General features: G+C 40.4%; 1 protein-coding gene across 2 annotated transcripts in view; it reads right to left on the reverse strand.

Annotated features, from left to right (window-relative positions):
- Positions 1 to 7,847: 7,847 nt before the first annotated feature.
- FLVCR1 (FLVCR choline and heme transporter 1) overlaps positions 7,848 to 17,100 on the reverse strand; it is a 37,295-nt gene continuing 28,042 nt past the window's right edge. For both annotated transcript variants that reach the window (XM_060643859.3, XM_060643858.3), the window contains 5 exons: positions 13,605 to 13,715; positions 13,000 to 13,105; positions 12,455 to 12,566; positions 10,989 to 11,056; positions 7,848 to 10,832 (listed from right to left, as the gene is read on the reverse strand). In XM_060643859.3, the coding sequence (XP_060499842.1) occupies positions 10,743 to 10,832; positions 10,989 to 11,056; positions 12,455 to 12,566; positions 13,000 to 13,105; positions 13,605 to 13,715 (487 nt within the window). In that variant the 3' untranslated portion in view covers positions 7,848 to 10,742. The remainder of the gene's footprint in view (positions 10,833 to 10,988; positions 11,057 to 12,454; positions 12,567 to 12,999; positions 13,106 to 13,604; positions 13,716 to 17,100) is intronic.

The following is a 17,100-nucleotide window of genomic DNA, read 5'->3' on the forward strand; positions in this document are numbered from 1 at the left end:
CCTACCCCACTCATGCTGTCTCTATCTCTGTCAAAAATAAATAAATAAACATAAAAAAGAAAATAAGACAACAGTGAAGTTTGCCACATTGGTTGACTTTTCCTTTCATGGATGAGTTCCCTGTTAGCACCGATAGCATTTTACCCACAGTCGAACTTCTTTCAAAATGGGAGTCAGGGGGCGCCTGGGTGGCTCCGTCGGTTGAGCGTCCGACTTGGGCTCAGGTCATGATCTCACGGTTCGTGAGTTCGAGCCCCGCGTCGGGCTGTGTGCTGACAGCTGAGAGCCCAGAGCCTGCCTCGGATTCTGTGTCTCCCCCTCTGTATGCCCCTCCCCCACTCATGCTCTGTCTCTCTCTGTATCAAAAACAAACATTAAAAAAAATAAAAACAAAAATCAGACTCAGTCTGTAAAACCCTGCTGCCGCTTTAGTACCTAAGCTCATGTAATATTCTAAGTCCTCTGTTGTCATTTCGACCTTCCTCACAGCATCTTCACCCGTAGATGCCAGCTCAGGAAACCACTTTCTATCCTCATTCTGAAGAAGCAGCTCCTCATCCGCTCAGGTTTTATCATGAGATCGCAGCAGTTCACATGTCATAGTAATGAAAGAGCCTGAAAAGTGTGAGACTTACCAAAAGGTGAGCCAGAGACACGAAGTGAGCAAACGAGATTGGAAACATGGCACCGATGGACTTGCTGGATGCAGGCTTCCCACAGACCTTCAAACCGTAAAAAATGCAACATCTGCAAAGCTCAGTGAAACAAGATATGCCTGTATTTGCCTCGAAAGTGTCACTACACATGTTGGTGGCTAATGCTCATCACTGTCTCTCATGCTATGTACCCCAGACAGTGGGAATGTGAGGACACTTGCTTAATGTGTGTGTGTGTGTGTGTGTGTGTGTGTGTGTGTGTGTGTGTTTTGGGGCAAGTGACTCCCCCCGGTTTGGAGATTTGGCTAAAATGAACTGGCATCCCCCTATCACCCATCCCCCCAAACACATACACCCATCCTCCCTCATAGCAATCGGGTGAAATTTTGGCAAGGAGTCCGGAACGGTTCATGAAACCACCGGTAGAGGGGGTGCTCTTCCCATTTTGGAGTGGCAGTGGGTCTCCTGGTCGGGCAGCCCTGTTTTCAGTGCTCATAAGGAAAAGCCGGATTTACTGGTCGGTCGAAGAGGCAACAAGCCCAAAGCAGAATGATTTCAGGGACACAAGGAGGTGCAAGGCCACACATGATCTTCCTGGCCAACTGAGGCCGTCTGAGCTTTATCCATTTAGCCTAGACCAATTTAAAATACAAATATAGGGGCATCCGGGTGGCTCAGTCAGTTAAACGTTTGACTCTTTTTTTGTTGTTTTTTAATGTTCAGTTTTTACTTTTGAGAGAGAGGGACAGAGTGCAAGCGGGGGAGGGACAGAGAGAGACAAACACACACAGAATCTGAAACAGGCTCTAGGCTCCACACTGTCAGTACAGAGCCCAAAGGCTTCTGACTCTTGGTTTTGGCTCAAGTCATGATCTCATGGTTCATGGGATCCAGCTCTGCCTCAGACTTTGCACTGACCAGCTTGGAGCCTGCTTGGGATTCTCTCTCTCTCTCTCTCTCTCTCTCTCTCTCTGCCCTTCCCCACCACAAAATAAATAAGCTTTAAAAAATAAACTAAAATATGAGGCACCTGAGTGGCTCAGTCAGTTAAGCATCTGACTCTTGGTTTCAGCTCAGGTCTTAATCTCAAGGTTTGGTTTGTGGGCTCGAGGGCTGCATTGGGCTCTGTGCTGACAGTGCAGGGCCTGCTTGGGATTCTCTCTCTCCCTGTCTCGCTGCCCCTCCCCTGTTTGTGCACATTCTCTCTCTCAAAATAGATAAACTTGAATTTTTTTAAAGAAGCTGTAAAAAAAACAAAACAAAACCCACAAACATTTAAAAATAATAATTAAATAAAATACGAATATAATCCAGGATTACACTTCAAGCTTTAATATCACAGTGAGATGGAAGGAGCTGGGAGGTTTGGACAAACTAGAAGGTGAGGGTGGGCAGAGAGGCATAAGGGGCATAAAACAATAAAATTCGGGCTTCCCAAGCGTCACAATCCTCTCTCCCTCCTCTGTTCAAAAGAAGAGAAAAGCCTTGCCTGATTCCAAGAGTGAGAGGCATGTTGGTGCCCCCAGGAGGGGATACTGATTCTCTGGGGCTCCCTTTTCATTTGCACGTGTATAGTCCCTGATCAGGAGCTGATTTGTTTTCTTGTCTTACAGCATTTTGAGAGAGGGACACTTTTATATTTCCAGCTCCTCTCATAAATCCTGACAAAATTGTGAATGCTCAATAAATGTCAAATAAGTAAATGAATGAATGTCCATGAGTAGAGAAACATGAAGTAAATTGTGGTATATCAACCTTATTGGGATATTATGCAGTTATCTTAAATAATGGTTATTTGCTGTTTTGGTTTGTCTTGTTTTGTTTTAAATAATGGTTATTTGAAAGGTACTAAGAGAATAGATGTTAGAAGTTCTCATCACAGGAAAAAAATGTGTAATTACGTGAGGTGTCGGATGTTAACTAAACTTATTATGGAATCATGTTGCAGTATTTATACATCAATATTTATGGTAATCGTTTCACAATATTTATACGTCAAATCATTACATTGTCCACCTTAAACTACTACAATGTTATATGTCAATTATTTTTCAGTGAAACTGAAAAAAATAAAAATAGGAATAAAACAATGGTTATAAAGCCCGTATAACAACATAGAAAATGCCTGTTAAACACGCAAATTGCTTTATACCTACGTGAGATTACGCATGCATGTGAACGAAAAGGGAACAAGGAGAAATTGTTGCATAAAGGTAGTGGACTCGTGGGTAGCTTCTTTCTCAGCCTGTTGCTTAATTTCTTTTGTTGTGGGTTGTGCAGTAACACAGAAACCATTTTTTTCCCTGCCTCCAAGAGCGTCTCAGTTTTGTTCTTTGGTGCCCAAGTTCCTTTGATTCCCATCCTGTCTGTCCAGATCTCACCATCTCTTCAGAATTAAGTTTTGTGTCATTTTCTTTGCCCAGTGTCCAGTGTCCCACCCACATGCACACGGAAGTGGTTAAACACTTTGGATATCAATGATTTTAATGGCAGTTGCTATAAATAATGTCAAGTTCAAACACTTAAACACACGCTCTCCCAAATCAGTCTACTGCCTCTCAAGTGTTATCAGCACTCAGTCCCTGTTTATACAGTTTCTCACAATGAGAGTCACAGTGGATGGGATTTGTTAAGGATCTACTGTGTGCCTTCCACTTAAATTTATTTAAAAAAAAAAATTTTTTTTAACGTTTATTTATTTTTGAGACAGAGAGAGACAGAGCATGAACGGGAGGGGCAGAGAGAGAGGGAGACACAGAATTGGAAGCAGGCTCCAGGCTCTGAGCCATCAGCCCAGAGCCCGACGCGGGGCTCGAATTCACGGACCGTGAGATCATGACCTGAGCTGAAGTCAGAGGCCCAACCGACTGAGCCACCCAGGCGCCCCACCTTCCACTTAAATTTAATCCTCACCTCAAAACCTGCAAGGTAGGAAGTATTATTCTAGTTGGCAAGGGGAGAAACAGAAATTCAGAGTTTAAATTACTTTCCCAAGATCACAGTCATGTTTCTCACCTAAGACCAGGTTCCCAAAGGCCATGTTTTTACCCTACGTACCATGACGGATGCTTTCAGAGGGCCTATGGGGCACTAAAATAATGTACGTAAATAACATAATCTAACCATACAAGGAAACTAAACTGTCTTATGAATAATAGTACTGAGGACTGCATAGGTTTGCAGGCAATGAATCTATGCCCATGTGACATTTCTCCAAGGATGTCTTTTCTAATACTAATCTCCTGATGGTGCATTGGGAGCCTCTGTCCATACATAGATCCTGCCCTAGACAGGATGATCCAGAGCTTATCTGTCTTAGTTTTGGGTCAAGAATATGTTTTGAAGGATTCAGGCTTTTTGCTGAAAAGGAAATAACTCTCACTCTTATTTCAACTTAGTTTTTGTGCATCGTGAGGCTTTATGAAAGCTTAATCTGTCAGTTAATCTCAGGGATTAGGAGCCATTTCAGTCCCCGGAAGAACCAGACATTTCCCAGAGAAAGAGAGGTGCTCAAGCAGCATTTATCAATCAGGACCCAGAGGCTCCAACCAGAAATCAAGTTCCTTTTTAATTTTTTTTTTTTAGTTGAGAGAGAGTGTGTGCGCACATCAGCAGAGGAGGGGCAGAGGGAGAGAGAGAAAATCTTAAGCAGGCTCCACACTCAGCACAGAGCCTGACTTGGGGCTCGATCCCACCACCCTGAGATCATGACCAGAGCGAAAATCAAGAGTCTGACGCTCAACCGAGCCACCCAGGCTCCCCAGCAATCCAGTTTCTACCAGCTTCTAACAGTTTGTTCTCTTTACAATGACCATTTCATCATGGGCTTAAAATAACAAATGAAAGGGAAAATGCAAATGAATACTTAAAACAATATCAGGCATTTGTCTAAGTGGAAAATGAAGCTCACACACCTTATCTTAATGATTCCCGCTCCCCTATGCCCCCCACCCCCCATATCGTTCTCCTCCTTTATCAAAGGAGGGCCTCCAGACCACGTCTCCTCCTCCCTTCCATTCAAACCTGCTCAAGGACATCTCTAGACCTTAGTACAGATTTAAGAAAAGATAGCCCCTCTTGGTGGTCAGTGTGCTCTGAAACCTTACCTCTCTTTGGGGACACAAAGGTATTTTATCTCCTGTGAGATGTCAGAAAGGCATTTTCCAGGCACAGGATCCTATCAAGAACCCTGAAGTCACTTCGGGGCAGATTGTCACCTACACAGATGACTGTCTCCCCTTGCAGAGAGGGAGGGGCAGCGTGGTATAGGCAGGTGTCTTGGTCCTGAAAGCTGACTGGGCAGGTGGGTCACAGGAGAAACTACTGACTTCAGAATGTGTTACTTGTCTATACATCTTTGCCTGCTGTGGAAAATAAGAATGGTATCTTTTTTTTTCCTGGATGAACGTTTTTTCCACTGACAATCTAAATGTCATTCTAGTGATTCTCAATGGGAACTGAGAAAGGTCTTAGATTTTAAAGGCCCTGTTTACTAGAGGGTAATGGTAACAGATACAATGCTATGTACTCGTTATATTTCATGTCTCGCCTTAACATTTAGCTATTTATAAAACCAAATAAAACTGGAAACTTCATCTTGAAATCCCGCACTAATTATAATTAAAGTAGTACGAAAAGAGGTATAGGTAACATTTTTTATGGCTTCCAGTTTATTCTCTTCTCTTTGGCTGCCCAGTTTTTACCTTTCTTTCCCACAAGCTCCTTTCTGTCTCCAATGACTCTTCCTCCATCTGTCTCATTAGAGGCCTTTGATCTTTGACCTTGTTCTGTCCACTCTCCCTAGTTTCTCACACTGTCAATCATTGACTGCGTTGATGACAGCCAATCTCTTTTCTAGAAAAGTGGTTCTCAAAGTGTGGTTGGCAGAACCTTAGGAGTCCCCAAGACCCTTTTCAGGGAATCCATGTCAAACTCTTTAATAATACCGTAAAGAAGTGATTTGCCTTTTTCACTACTTTAACATCAGGAAAAGCTGCATCTGCCAAAACAAATTTTAGGAAACTCACATGAGCTTGACTGCTTCCCAACACTTGAAAGCCTTTCTGATGAGATCAGAGGTATTAACGAATGTGACTTATCTGGCATCATAGAATGAGATATATCAATCTTTTGAAGAGCTGCGTAACTCAGTGAAGTAATACTTTCCAAATGCCAGTGCATAATGTCACAAAACCACGCACCGTTAAAGATCTGTTGAAAGTACAAGACAGACCATTGGATGTTAATGTTAACAAAATAGGAAAAGTTTATTGATATGGCTTCAGATTCCACATAGCAACTAACCTTTAAGATAGTACCAGTTCCAACTTGCCACAGTGTCCAGAATACCTACAATTACCTGAAAAGACTTAAAATACTTGTCCTTTTCCAACTGCACACGTGCACAAGGTTTTTTCTTCAAACACGTCAAAGTAGCGTATCTCTACAGATTGAAGGTAGGATCAGGTATGAGAATCCAGCAGTCTTCTATGAAGCCAGACATTGAAGGCTTTTGTAGTCTTTAGAGATTGAAAAGTATCACTGTTCTCACTATATTTGTTTTGGAAAATAGTTATTTGTCATAAAAATGTAATTTATGTGATGATGTAATGAAGTTATTTTTAAATGAATAAAATAGTTTTAATTTCTAGTATGATAAATATTGACAGCTATAACTCAGAAAAACAAAAGTTCTTTGGGGTTCCTCAATGATTTTTTTTTTTCTGATGTTTATTTATTTTTGAAGGAGAGCTAGAGCATGCGTGGGGGAGGGACAGAGAGAGGGAGATACAGAAGAATCTGAAGCAGGCTCCAGGCTCCGAGCTGTCAGCACAGAGCCTGATGCGGGGCTCGAACCCATGAACTGTGAGATCATGACCTGAGCCAAAGTCGGGCACTTAACTGACTGAGCAACCCAGGCGCCTGAGGTTGCTCAATGATTCTTAAATGTAAAAGTTTTCTGGGACCAAAACCTTTGGAAGTCACTGCCGTAGGCTAATCTTTCATCCAGCCTCCATTCTCAATCTCACCATTTCCTTAATCCTTGCCAACCAGTTTATTAGTCCTCCAGGACTAGCTTCAGGAGGATGTGGAAGGGGCAGCCCCCTGCCAGGTCATTCTCCTCCTCCCTAAGTGTCTTCTCTATGCTCTCTCCCCAGAACCTCAATTTTTCTCAGTGGTATCCTTTTTTTTTTTTAAGTTTATTTATTTTGAGAGAGAGAGCGAGCAAGGGAGGGGCAGAGAGAGAGGAGAGGGGGAGAGTCCCAAGCAGGCTCCACATTGTCAGTGCAGAGCCTGACAAGGGGCTTGAACCCATGAACAATGAGATCTTGACCTGAGCTGAAGTCAAGAATCAGACGCTTAACTGACTGAGCCACCCAGGCACTCCTCATTGGTATTCTTTTGATGTAAGTCACTTGAACTTTTCTCTTCAAATCCAAATACTTTTAAGTGGTAATATGTTGCTAGTTACCAATCATTAATGCATAAAAATAGTAGCCAAAACGTTTGAGTGTTGGCTATGTCAAGCTTTCAGCTAAATGTTTTTTCATGTATTATCTCACTGACTCTTATGAAGAATGTACGTCCATCATATCTATTTTTTAATGAAGAAAATTAGAGTTTGGTTTTATTATGTTAATCAGCAAGGTCTTGAGAAAAAATTAACACCTGCTATAGATATAAGGTACCACACAGGCACATGCTCCCAGGAGAAACAGGTAAAGTCTGAAGCTTAGGTGTAGTGTCCCAGATGGCTCCTTGTAGGCACCTATCTGCCCAAGGAGGGGTCAGGCACCAAAAACCAAGGGGAGGAGATTAATCCCTCACTGCTGTGCTGTTTGAGCACTGACCCTGGTGAACTTGGTCTCCTTGTTGTGCTCCACAAAACACTTGCTCCCTCCTTGGCTCATTCTGAAATCTTAACAGTCCCTTTCCACTCCCCATGTGTACCTAAGTATCAGAACTTAGGGGTGCCTGGGCGGCTCAGTCGGTTAAGTGTCTGACTTCGGCTCAGGTCATGATCTCAAGGTTCATGGGTTCGAGGCCTGCGTTGGGCTCCGTGCTGACAGTGAGGAACCTGCTTCACATTCTGTCTCCTTCTCTCTGCCCCACCCATCTCCCACCTGGCTCACACTCTCTCTCAAAAAATAAATTAACAGCTTAAAATTTTTTTCAAAAAGCCATACAAAATTAACATTAAAAAAATAAATTTATTTCAGGTCTGAAACACTGAAGAACAAGCATACAGACAAATAGTACAAAAAGCAAAATTTCAAACATGAAAGATGACTTCATACAGACAGGAATTCTTCTGGCATATTCTGAGTTTACATATAAACAATATTTTAAAGACATTTCTCCAACATTCACAAAAGGCAAAAGCTAGTATTTTTCTTTTCTGCATAATTTATAAATGCAACAGCTTTTGAAAGCATCCAATTTCTTTCTAAAATTATTTTGTTAAAATTTACAGAAGTGATGGTTACCCAACTCTATTTTCCAAAGATCAGACATAGAATTATATGACATTTCTTGTTTCACAAATTACAGGCAACTTTAACTCAAAATACGGAAAAATTATCAATTCATTTTGCGTTTTGTCACATCCTATTTCATCCTTTTTCTAATCAACAAAGAAAGATACACATGACATATACGCATATGCTTTTTGGAAATAAAGTATTCCAACCTTGATCTGTAATTTTTTTTCAAAAGCTAGGGAACTCAACAAGTACATGATTGTTTAAAACAACACTGATAGTTCAAAAATAAAAATAATTATTTAGGAGGGATCTTAGGATATCTTTTTGGTCATAAAACCTATAATGTGAATATCTAAGGAAGTTAATGATTCAGCATATTCTGCCTGAGCTATCACCAACTGAATAAAAAAGCTAAAAAAAAAAAAAAAAAAAAAAAAAAGATTTTAAATCCCCCAGATGCACAAAGTAACAATCACAGCTGTTAATCCAATTCTCTAGGGGATTTTTCTCTAGCTAGATTTAAGTTCCCACGGTACCCGATTTGGTCTACCCCATGATGAACGGCATTGAAGATGCAAAAAAGGTCTTTGAGATCAAAGTGAATACATTCATTATATGGATAAGGAAAACGCTGCCCAGAGAGTGACAGGGACACAGAGCCAGGTCTGTGACCCAGACAGTCACAGACCCAGAGCTTCTGATTCCCAGCTAAGTTCTTCTGGTGACACATTCTCCAGGAAAGATTCTACATCATTTACTGTCATTTGATTACAGAGAATGTTATAATATCAACATAAAGCAATGCATATAATCTGCCCAAATCAGAATTGCTAATTTACTTCAAGGGCACACCTGATTGGCTTTTTGTTGTTGTTGTTTATGTGGACATAATGTAAATATTATGGCTGTTTAGATGTTAGTATTCTAAAGATATTCCCTATGAGCTTAGAGAGTCAGGTCGTGAACAACATGTAAATTCTCATTGTAAACAAAACGCAGTGGTAGGCACTGTAGAAGCACATTTGGTCCTATTCTCCTTACCCTGAGCATGTGAAAGAGCAGACTTTTGGAACAGTATGTACAGTCGGGTGAAGAAAGGATACACTCCCACAATACACTGCAGGAGCACATACCTGGGCACAGTATTCCTCAAAGGAGAATGGTCATACAGATGTTAGTAGAGAATTAAAGCATCTTAAGAGGTCTTCACTAAATGAGAACTCCTAGGCTAAGTCACCTTAGATTTCTTTGTAATACTGAAGCACAAGTATTAGGGATGATACAAGAAAACATGAAACACATTGGATGACATTTTCTTACTACAAAGTTAAATATACAGGCATACCTCATTTTATTGTGCTTTGATTTACTGCACTTCACAGATATTGTGGGTTTGTTTGTTTTTTTCCAACAACTTGAAGGTTTGGGGCAACCCTGAATCGAGCAAGTATATTGGTGCCAATTTTCCAAGCATTTGCTCATTTTGTGTCTGTGTCACATTTTGTAATTCATGCAATATTTCAACCTTTTTCATTATTATTATATTTGTTGTGGTGACCAATGGTGGTGATTATGACTTACTGAAAGCTCAGCTGATGGTTAGCATTTTTTAGCAATAAGTCTTTTTTCACTGAAGGTATGTCCATTGTTCCTTCAGTCTATTGCACACTTACTAGACTACAGAACAGTGTAAACATGACTTTTATGTGTATTGGGAAACCAAAGAATTCATTTGAGTCACTTTACTGTGATATTTGCTTTACTCTGAGTGGTATGGAGCTGAAGTGACAATATCTCCAATCTTGCCCGTGTTGAAAAAAGAGTAAGCAAGGCAGTGGGTACAAAATTACTGTCAAGTTGAAGTGAGAAAATAGTATTAGCATTTATAGCATGGTAGGAAGGCAGTGCAGAGAACTCAAGATAATGAGTCCGTCTGGGCCCCTTAGCTTCATTAGAATTCAAGTCTAAGACCAAAGTCATGGGTTCAACCTGTTCCCACGATAGTTTTGATGGCCACTGACAGTACACGTTACAAAGCACTGTTTAACAAGAATATAAGAAATGGGAAAAATCTTAGAGGTTCCGTGCAGGTGTCATCCCAGTGCTGTCCTTTGATGGGCCAGGAGTGTCGTGTTGGTGTAATGTACTCCTACTGAGGGTCACTGGACAATAGATCAGAACAATGGAAAGGAGCCAATTAGGAATATATTGGTCACTTGGTTCTAAATTGCATGAAGTCCTATGTGATTTATGGGGATTAGGCCTCCACATTATCACTTCAGAAAGCCTTCCAACCTTCCATTTTCTACAAAGAAACAAAACGAAACAAAACACAACAAAACCACTTTTGGAAAATACACATCAAGAAGCTTACTTTCAGGTTGACAAGAGAGGACTATGAATGGAAGGCTCAGTTGATAAATGGTAGTGTTAATATGAGATGAGCCAAAGTCTGCTAAGCAAAATATTGCTTAAGGTTACAATTAAGCAAGATAATAATTATGGGTCACGTAATAATTTTCAAGTAAGTATCCATATCCCATAACGTTTAAACCAAGCCTTACTGCTCAAGTATCGCATGATGTTAACTTTTTCTTTCACCTCAAATTGCCGATTCTGACTGCTTGGACATCACAATAGTTTTTGATTCTTGGTCTGTGGGACTATCTTCAACTGTATCTTCAACTGGTACCTGCAGAAAGAATCAGGAAATAAAAACAACTTACAGCATCTGGCATCTGCCATTATGACAGATCAATGATTGGCTCAGGAATACAAAATAGCTGACTAGACAGACAGGTTTCACACATTTCTTAATAGTTTAGTCATAAAAATATTCATTACTTACAGCTTTAATATCACCATTTGCAATTCCTATATTTATATTGTGTCTTCTGAGATCAGACTTGATTAATGCTGAAACAGAAAAACCCCAAAGAGGTGATGTTACCAAAGAGCGTATATAGATATGCTTTTCTCTAAGCGGCACAAAGTCTTTTTTGATATTGCCAAATTTAGCACACTGTAGTACCATAATATCCAATAGCATCCTTGTAGCATGAAATAATACCAGGGCCTCTCTAAGCCATTAACTTAATTAGCAAATCATTCATTAATGAATAAATACAGGATGCTAGGAACCAAAGATGAAAAGCACAATTCTTTCCATAGAGCACTCGCCCATCTAGGGAAATATTACCATGCAAACAATTATAACACTGTAGGATAACTGCAATAGTGCAGATATGTACAAGGTACAGTGGGAACATGGGAGAAAAAAAAGCCCATGTCAGTCCAGAGAAAAATCAGGGAAGGCTTGCCAGAGAACACATATTTGCATTGAAACTTGAAAAATGAGTAGGAACTTGTCAAGCAGATAAGAAGAGACAGGAAGGCATTCTAGGCAGGCAGCAAACAGGATATGCAAAGAATGTGAGACAGGAATAGAACAGCCAAGAATTTGGCACCAGAGGGAGTTTGGGACCATTGGAGCATCAAGGCCAAGGGGGAGGAGGCAGGAAGTGTGGTTTGCTTGGCAGGTATCCGTACACTGTATAAGAGTTTACGCTGCCGTCTGAGTAGGGAAAAGGACTGCAGAGAGAAGTTAACAGAGTGAGATAACAGGAGAAGCCAGCGTGGGTGTGGAAACACTGTGGACGTTAAGCCTTGCTTCTAAATCCACTTTTATGCTCATGCACCCGGACAAACTACGGATTAGAGTCCTTTTCCATGCTCCTTCTCTCAAAGTTGGGCACCGCCATCGTTCCTGCCCAAGTCTATTCCGATGACACCTGAGAAGTGTAAGAACTGACTAACCATCCCTTGTGCCGTTTCCACCACCACTCATTCTGGTAACAGCTGACGTGACTGGGCACGTCCTGAGTGCCAGACACCATGCTAGGAGCTTTTCATGAACCTGAACTTCAGTTAATCCTCATAGCAACCCTCCATGGCAGGCTTTTTAATACCCTATTACGTGAATGAGAAAAGGAGGGTATGAGAGTTTAAGCAATTTGTCTAAAGTCACACAGCAGGTGAGCAGCAGAGTCAGAACTCGGGTCCAGGTCTGCCGATTCCAGATCTTTCCCGACTCTTCACACGCTGGCTTTGGTTTTTATGCATAGTAATGGTATTGAAGTTAAAATCTGAAAAATTAATTAATAGATTCATATCCTTGGGAAAAAATAAGTAGTAATCCCGCTTTTTATTTCCTTTCTCCCTTTGAGTTCTGGAAGCCACTGAGAATCAATATACGTGAAAAATATAAAGACGATATGACACAAGTACTTTTGTCAGGAAAATACCCTCATTTACCTGTTAAAATGATGCCTAGAAACATCCAAACACAGAGGAAAATGTTTCCTGCTTTAGGACTATAGTCTGTTGTGAGTTTTCCTTGAGCCAATGTGAACAGAATTCCAAATATCTAAAATAAAATAAGAGGAAATAATTGTTGTTGAATTTGCTTCTTTGAAATAAGTGTAATGTTTTCCTGAGAACTTTTCTTAACTATTTTATTCATATGATTTGGAAAGGCAGAAAGTTTAAACTTCTTATTCACTAGAATACCCAGTAAACTGGGGCGCCTGGGTGGCTCAGTTGGTTGGGCGACCAACTTTGGCTCAGGTCATGATCTCGCAGTTCATGAGTTTGAGCCCTGCATCGGGTTCTGTGCTGACAGCTCGGAGCCTGGAGCCTGCTTTGGATTCTGCGTCTCTGTTTCTCTCTGCCCCTCCCCCACTATGCTCTGTCTCTCTCTCTCTCTCTCTCTCTCTCAAAAATAAATAAACATAAAAAAAAAAAATTTAGAATAGTCTGTAAACTACTCATCTCAGATTTAAGAGAGGTCAGGGGTTTACCTGTGCGGCAGCATTAAGAAGACCAGATGAGGTGCCTTCAGATTCAGGGTAAGTGATTTCAACAGCAAATTCAAAACCCAATGGGAGGTAACCAGTCATGAAGAAACTACGAAAATAAATCCAGAATTACAGAAACAATTAACTGAAGGACAATAGCATACACTGTGGCAATCATTCTACTTCTCAGCCCTATTCTAGTGATCAAATAACTAAAGATTTTGAACTTGATGTGTGAAAGCAAGCCCCTATTATTATTCACCAATCAGTCCAAGGACAGAAGAACTGAAAAGCAAAGCAGCTCCTAAGTTTTCCTTTTTCTGAAAAAAAATTACCTCTGATTTGCTAAGTCAGTTGTTTTTCTAACTAAATAATGTTACCTGGACTAAGTAAGGCTTATCATTTTTCACCTGTCATATATACCAAAAAACATTTTCAAACTTTTTGTATTGTAAAGAATTACAAATTTATATGCACAGCACAGATTCTTTAAAGTTCAAAATATTTTTAAGGACATTTGGATGAACTAAAAATTTAAAACCATAGTAGCAATATTTCACAATTATAACAGCATGCTATCATTCCCCCTAAACACATTTGATGCTTACCCAAGCACCCCTCCAGTAACAAACACAACGATACTGTATCCAAGGTCCAATGTGAAAGTAAATATAACCATTCCAAGAAAAGATAAAATGTAAACTATCAGAGTAGTCTGTCTAAAACAAAAAACAAAATTGTTAGTATTTTGTCTGATTTTCCTAGGCATATAAAAATCATGTTACTAAGCATTGCTCCGTCCATACAGTAATAAATTCCTTGGTTTTCAAAATCAGGTTTCCCTTATATGGAAAAATGTTTCCACCAAAGCATTGACTTTATTTACTTTTATTTTTTTTATAATTTATTTTTTAATTTACATCCAAGTTAGTTAGCATATAGTGCAACAATGATTTCAGGAGTAGATTCCTTAATGCCCCTTACCCATTTAGCCCACCCCACCTCCCACAACCCCTCCAGCTACCCCCTGTTTGTTCTCTGTATTTAAGAGTCTCTTATGTTTTATCCCCCTCCCTGTTTTTATATTATTTTTGCTTCCCTTCCCTTATGCTCATCTGTTTTGTATCTTAAAGTCCTCATATGAGTGCAGTCATATGATATTTGTCTTCCTCTGACTGATTAATTTCGCTTAGCATAATATCCTCTAGTTCCATGCACATAGTTGCAAATGGCAAAATTTCATCCTTTTTGATTGCCGAGTAATACTCCATTGCCGAGTAATACTCCATGGACCCTTGGGCTCTTTCCATACTTTGGCTATTGTTGATAGCACAAAGCATGGACTTAAAATTTTTTTTTTTTAACGTTTATTTATTTTTGAGACAGAGAGAGACAGAGCATGAACAGGGGAGGGGCAGAGAGAGAGGGAGACACAGAATCTGAAACAGGCTCCAGGCTCTGAGCTGTCAGCACAGAGCCCGACGCGGGGCTCGAACTCACGGACCGTGAGATCATGACCTGAGCCGAAGTCGACGCTTAACCGACGGAGCCACCCAGGCGCCCCAAAGCATTGACTTTAAAGCTCACGTTTATAAAGCTTACATTTAAGATTCAACAGCAGCAATCAACAAAACTCACACCACATCCAGTGTTCAGACAGGAAGGAATATTCATATGGATAAAATAATTTTTGTGCCACCAAATGGGATAGTTCTGTAGCTGTATCTCAAGATTCAGTTCAAATTTTACCTCTTCCAAAACACCTTTCCTAACCACTGCAGCTTACAAAGTTGTCTCTTCTTCCAAGTTCCCTTATCATTTTAGTAGCTACATAACTGTCACATGACAGACACCTATTGGACTTATGACATTGATTTTAGTCTGTTATATTATTATTTTTTCATATATGCATGCCTTATTTTCCCCTTTTAGACTACAAGTGTCTTAAAGACAGGGATCATATATTGCTTGTCATAATTCCTAGACGAATTATGCCCACAACAGAAGTTTGGTGAATGAATGGCAGTTACTCTGAGAACAAAATCAAGGCCAAAAAGAACATATTCCTATGCCTAGCAAGTTTTCTAATTGTAAAGTGGGCCAAAGACTATAAATAAATTTAATTCTTTACATATGTTCCCTTCATCTACAGATTGAATGGGTTTCACTGTAAGCTAACATTTCATAATAATGAAGCCACAGCAAGTACTATCTTAAATTATGGGAAAACTATCTTGGAGAATTTCAACATTGAAGGTCTTTGGAAGGGCTTACATAATGATATCAAACAGATCTTGGGCCTTGAAAGGTACAGAAGATATATAGGTGACCGTTCCGTATTTCATTCATTCATTTTATTTCCTTCTATTCATTTATGCAAAGTTACATTCATTCATTTCTCCCAAGCATATGGGGAGTTTCTGCCTGTTAAAAAGTGTAGCTACTATTGGCCTAGGGGCCCAAGATGGAAGGCTAGGAAGACCCTGAACTCATGTCCTCCCGCAGACACGTAGAATCCATGCATAGAGCAATTCCTCCTGAAGAAGACCTTAGGGCTGATTGAACAGTTTCTGCATAATAGAATATAGAGGGACCATGTAGAGAACAGCAAGAGAGACAGAGACAGGGTAACAATGGGAACCCCACTGCAGACCCTATGATTTGCAGTAGGAGAGATATCACAGAACTGTCCCCCATGCAGATTCGTCTGGCCTGGGGCACAGCAAAGTAAAAAAACAAAACAGTGGTTTAAAGGGCAACTTTTACTACTAGAACATCTACCGAACAATGGGGAAACTGCTGGAACTCACTTTGGGTTTGGAGATGCCAGTGAGCACCACTGTTTACATTCCTCCTCCCCCTGGAGAGCACAGATGGGAACAGAGTCCAGGCCCCTAGCAATCTGTCCTGCAAGGGGAACCCTCCCAGACTATCTGCTCCAACTCTACTTGTCCCACCAGGCTGGCCTTTGGCACGGAGCACCCCAGGATCTTTGGCCTGGACCAAATGCAGCTCCAGCTAATCAGCCAAAGCAGCCAGGCACACAAATTCTACACAGGGGATGTTATTACATAAGTCCACTCCTTTAAGACCAGGAGAGGTAGCTTTCCATCTAACTCACAGAAACAAACACAGAAGGTCAGACAAAAGAAGGGAGAGGAATATGTCTCAAAGAAAAGCATAAAAGAGAAATCTCAGAAAAAGAACTAAACAAGACAGGGATAAGTAAGTAATGTACCTGACAGAGTTCAAAGTAATGGTCAGAAAGATACTCACAGGACTTGAGAGAAGAGTGGATGAACTCACTGAGAACTTCAAAAAAGAGACAGAGGTGAAGAATATAATGACTGAAATGAAAAACAAACCATAGGGAATCAATAAGCAGATTAGAGAATGCAGAAGAATGAATCAGCGATCTGGAAGATACTCAAGCTGAACAACAAAAAAGAAAAAAGGATTTTTAAAAATAAGGAAGTTAAGGGACCTCTGGGACAACATCAAGCATACTAACATTTGCATTAGAGAGGTCCCAGAAAAAGAAAAGAGCAGAAAACTTACTTGAAGAAATAATAGCTGAAAACTTCCACAACCTGGAGAAAAAAAACAGACATCCAATTCCAGGAAACAAAGACAGCCCCAAAGAAGATGAACCCAAGGAGGACCACACCAAGGCACATAATAATTAAAACGTCAACAAGTTAAAGAATCTTAAAGGCAGCAACAGAAAAGTAAATACTTATGTACATGGGGAGCTCCATAAGGCTATCAGCTGATTTCTCAGCAAAAACTTTGCAGGGCAAAAGGGAGTAGCAGGATATATTCAAAATGCTGAAAGGAAAAAACCCACAATGAAGAATACTCTACCGGGTAAGATTATCATTCAGAATTCGAGGAGAGATAAAGAGTTTCCAAGACAAATAAAAGTTAAAGGAGTTCATCACCACTACACCGGCCTTACAAGAAATGTTAAAGGGACTAATGAAGCCCAACACAGGGCTCGAAGCAATAAACTGTGAGATCATGACCTGAGCCGAAATCAAGAGTCAGGCGCTTAACCAAGTGAGCCACCCAGGTGCCTCTAAAAGGACTACTGTAAGCAGAAAA

The sequence above is a fragment of the Panthera onca genome, chromosome F1 (assembly GCF_046562875.1).
Source record: "Panthera onca isolate mPanOnc1 chromosome F1, mPanOnc1 haplotype 2, whole genome shotgun sequence".
Lineage (NCBI taxonomy): Eukaryota > Metazoa > Chordata > Mammalia > Carnivora > Felidae > Panthera > Panthera onca.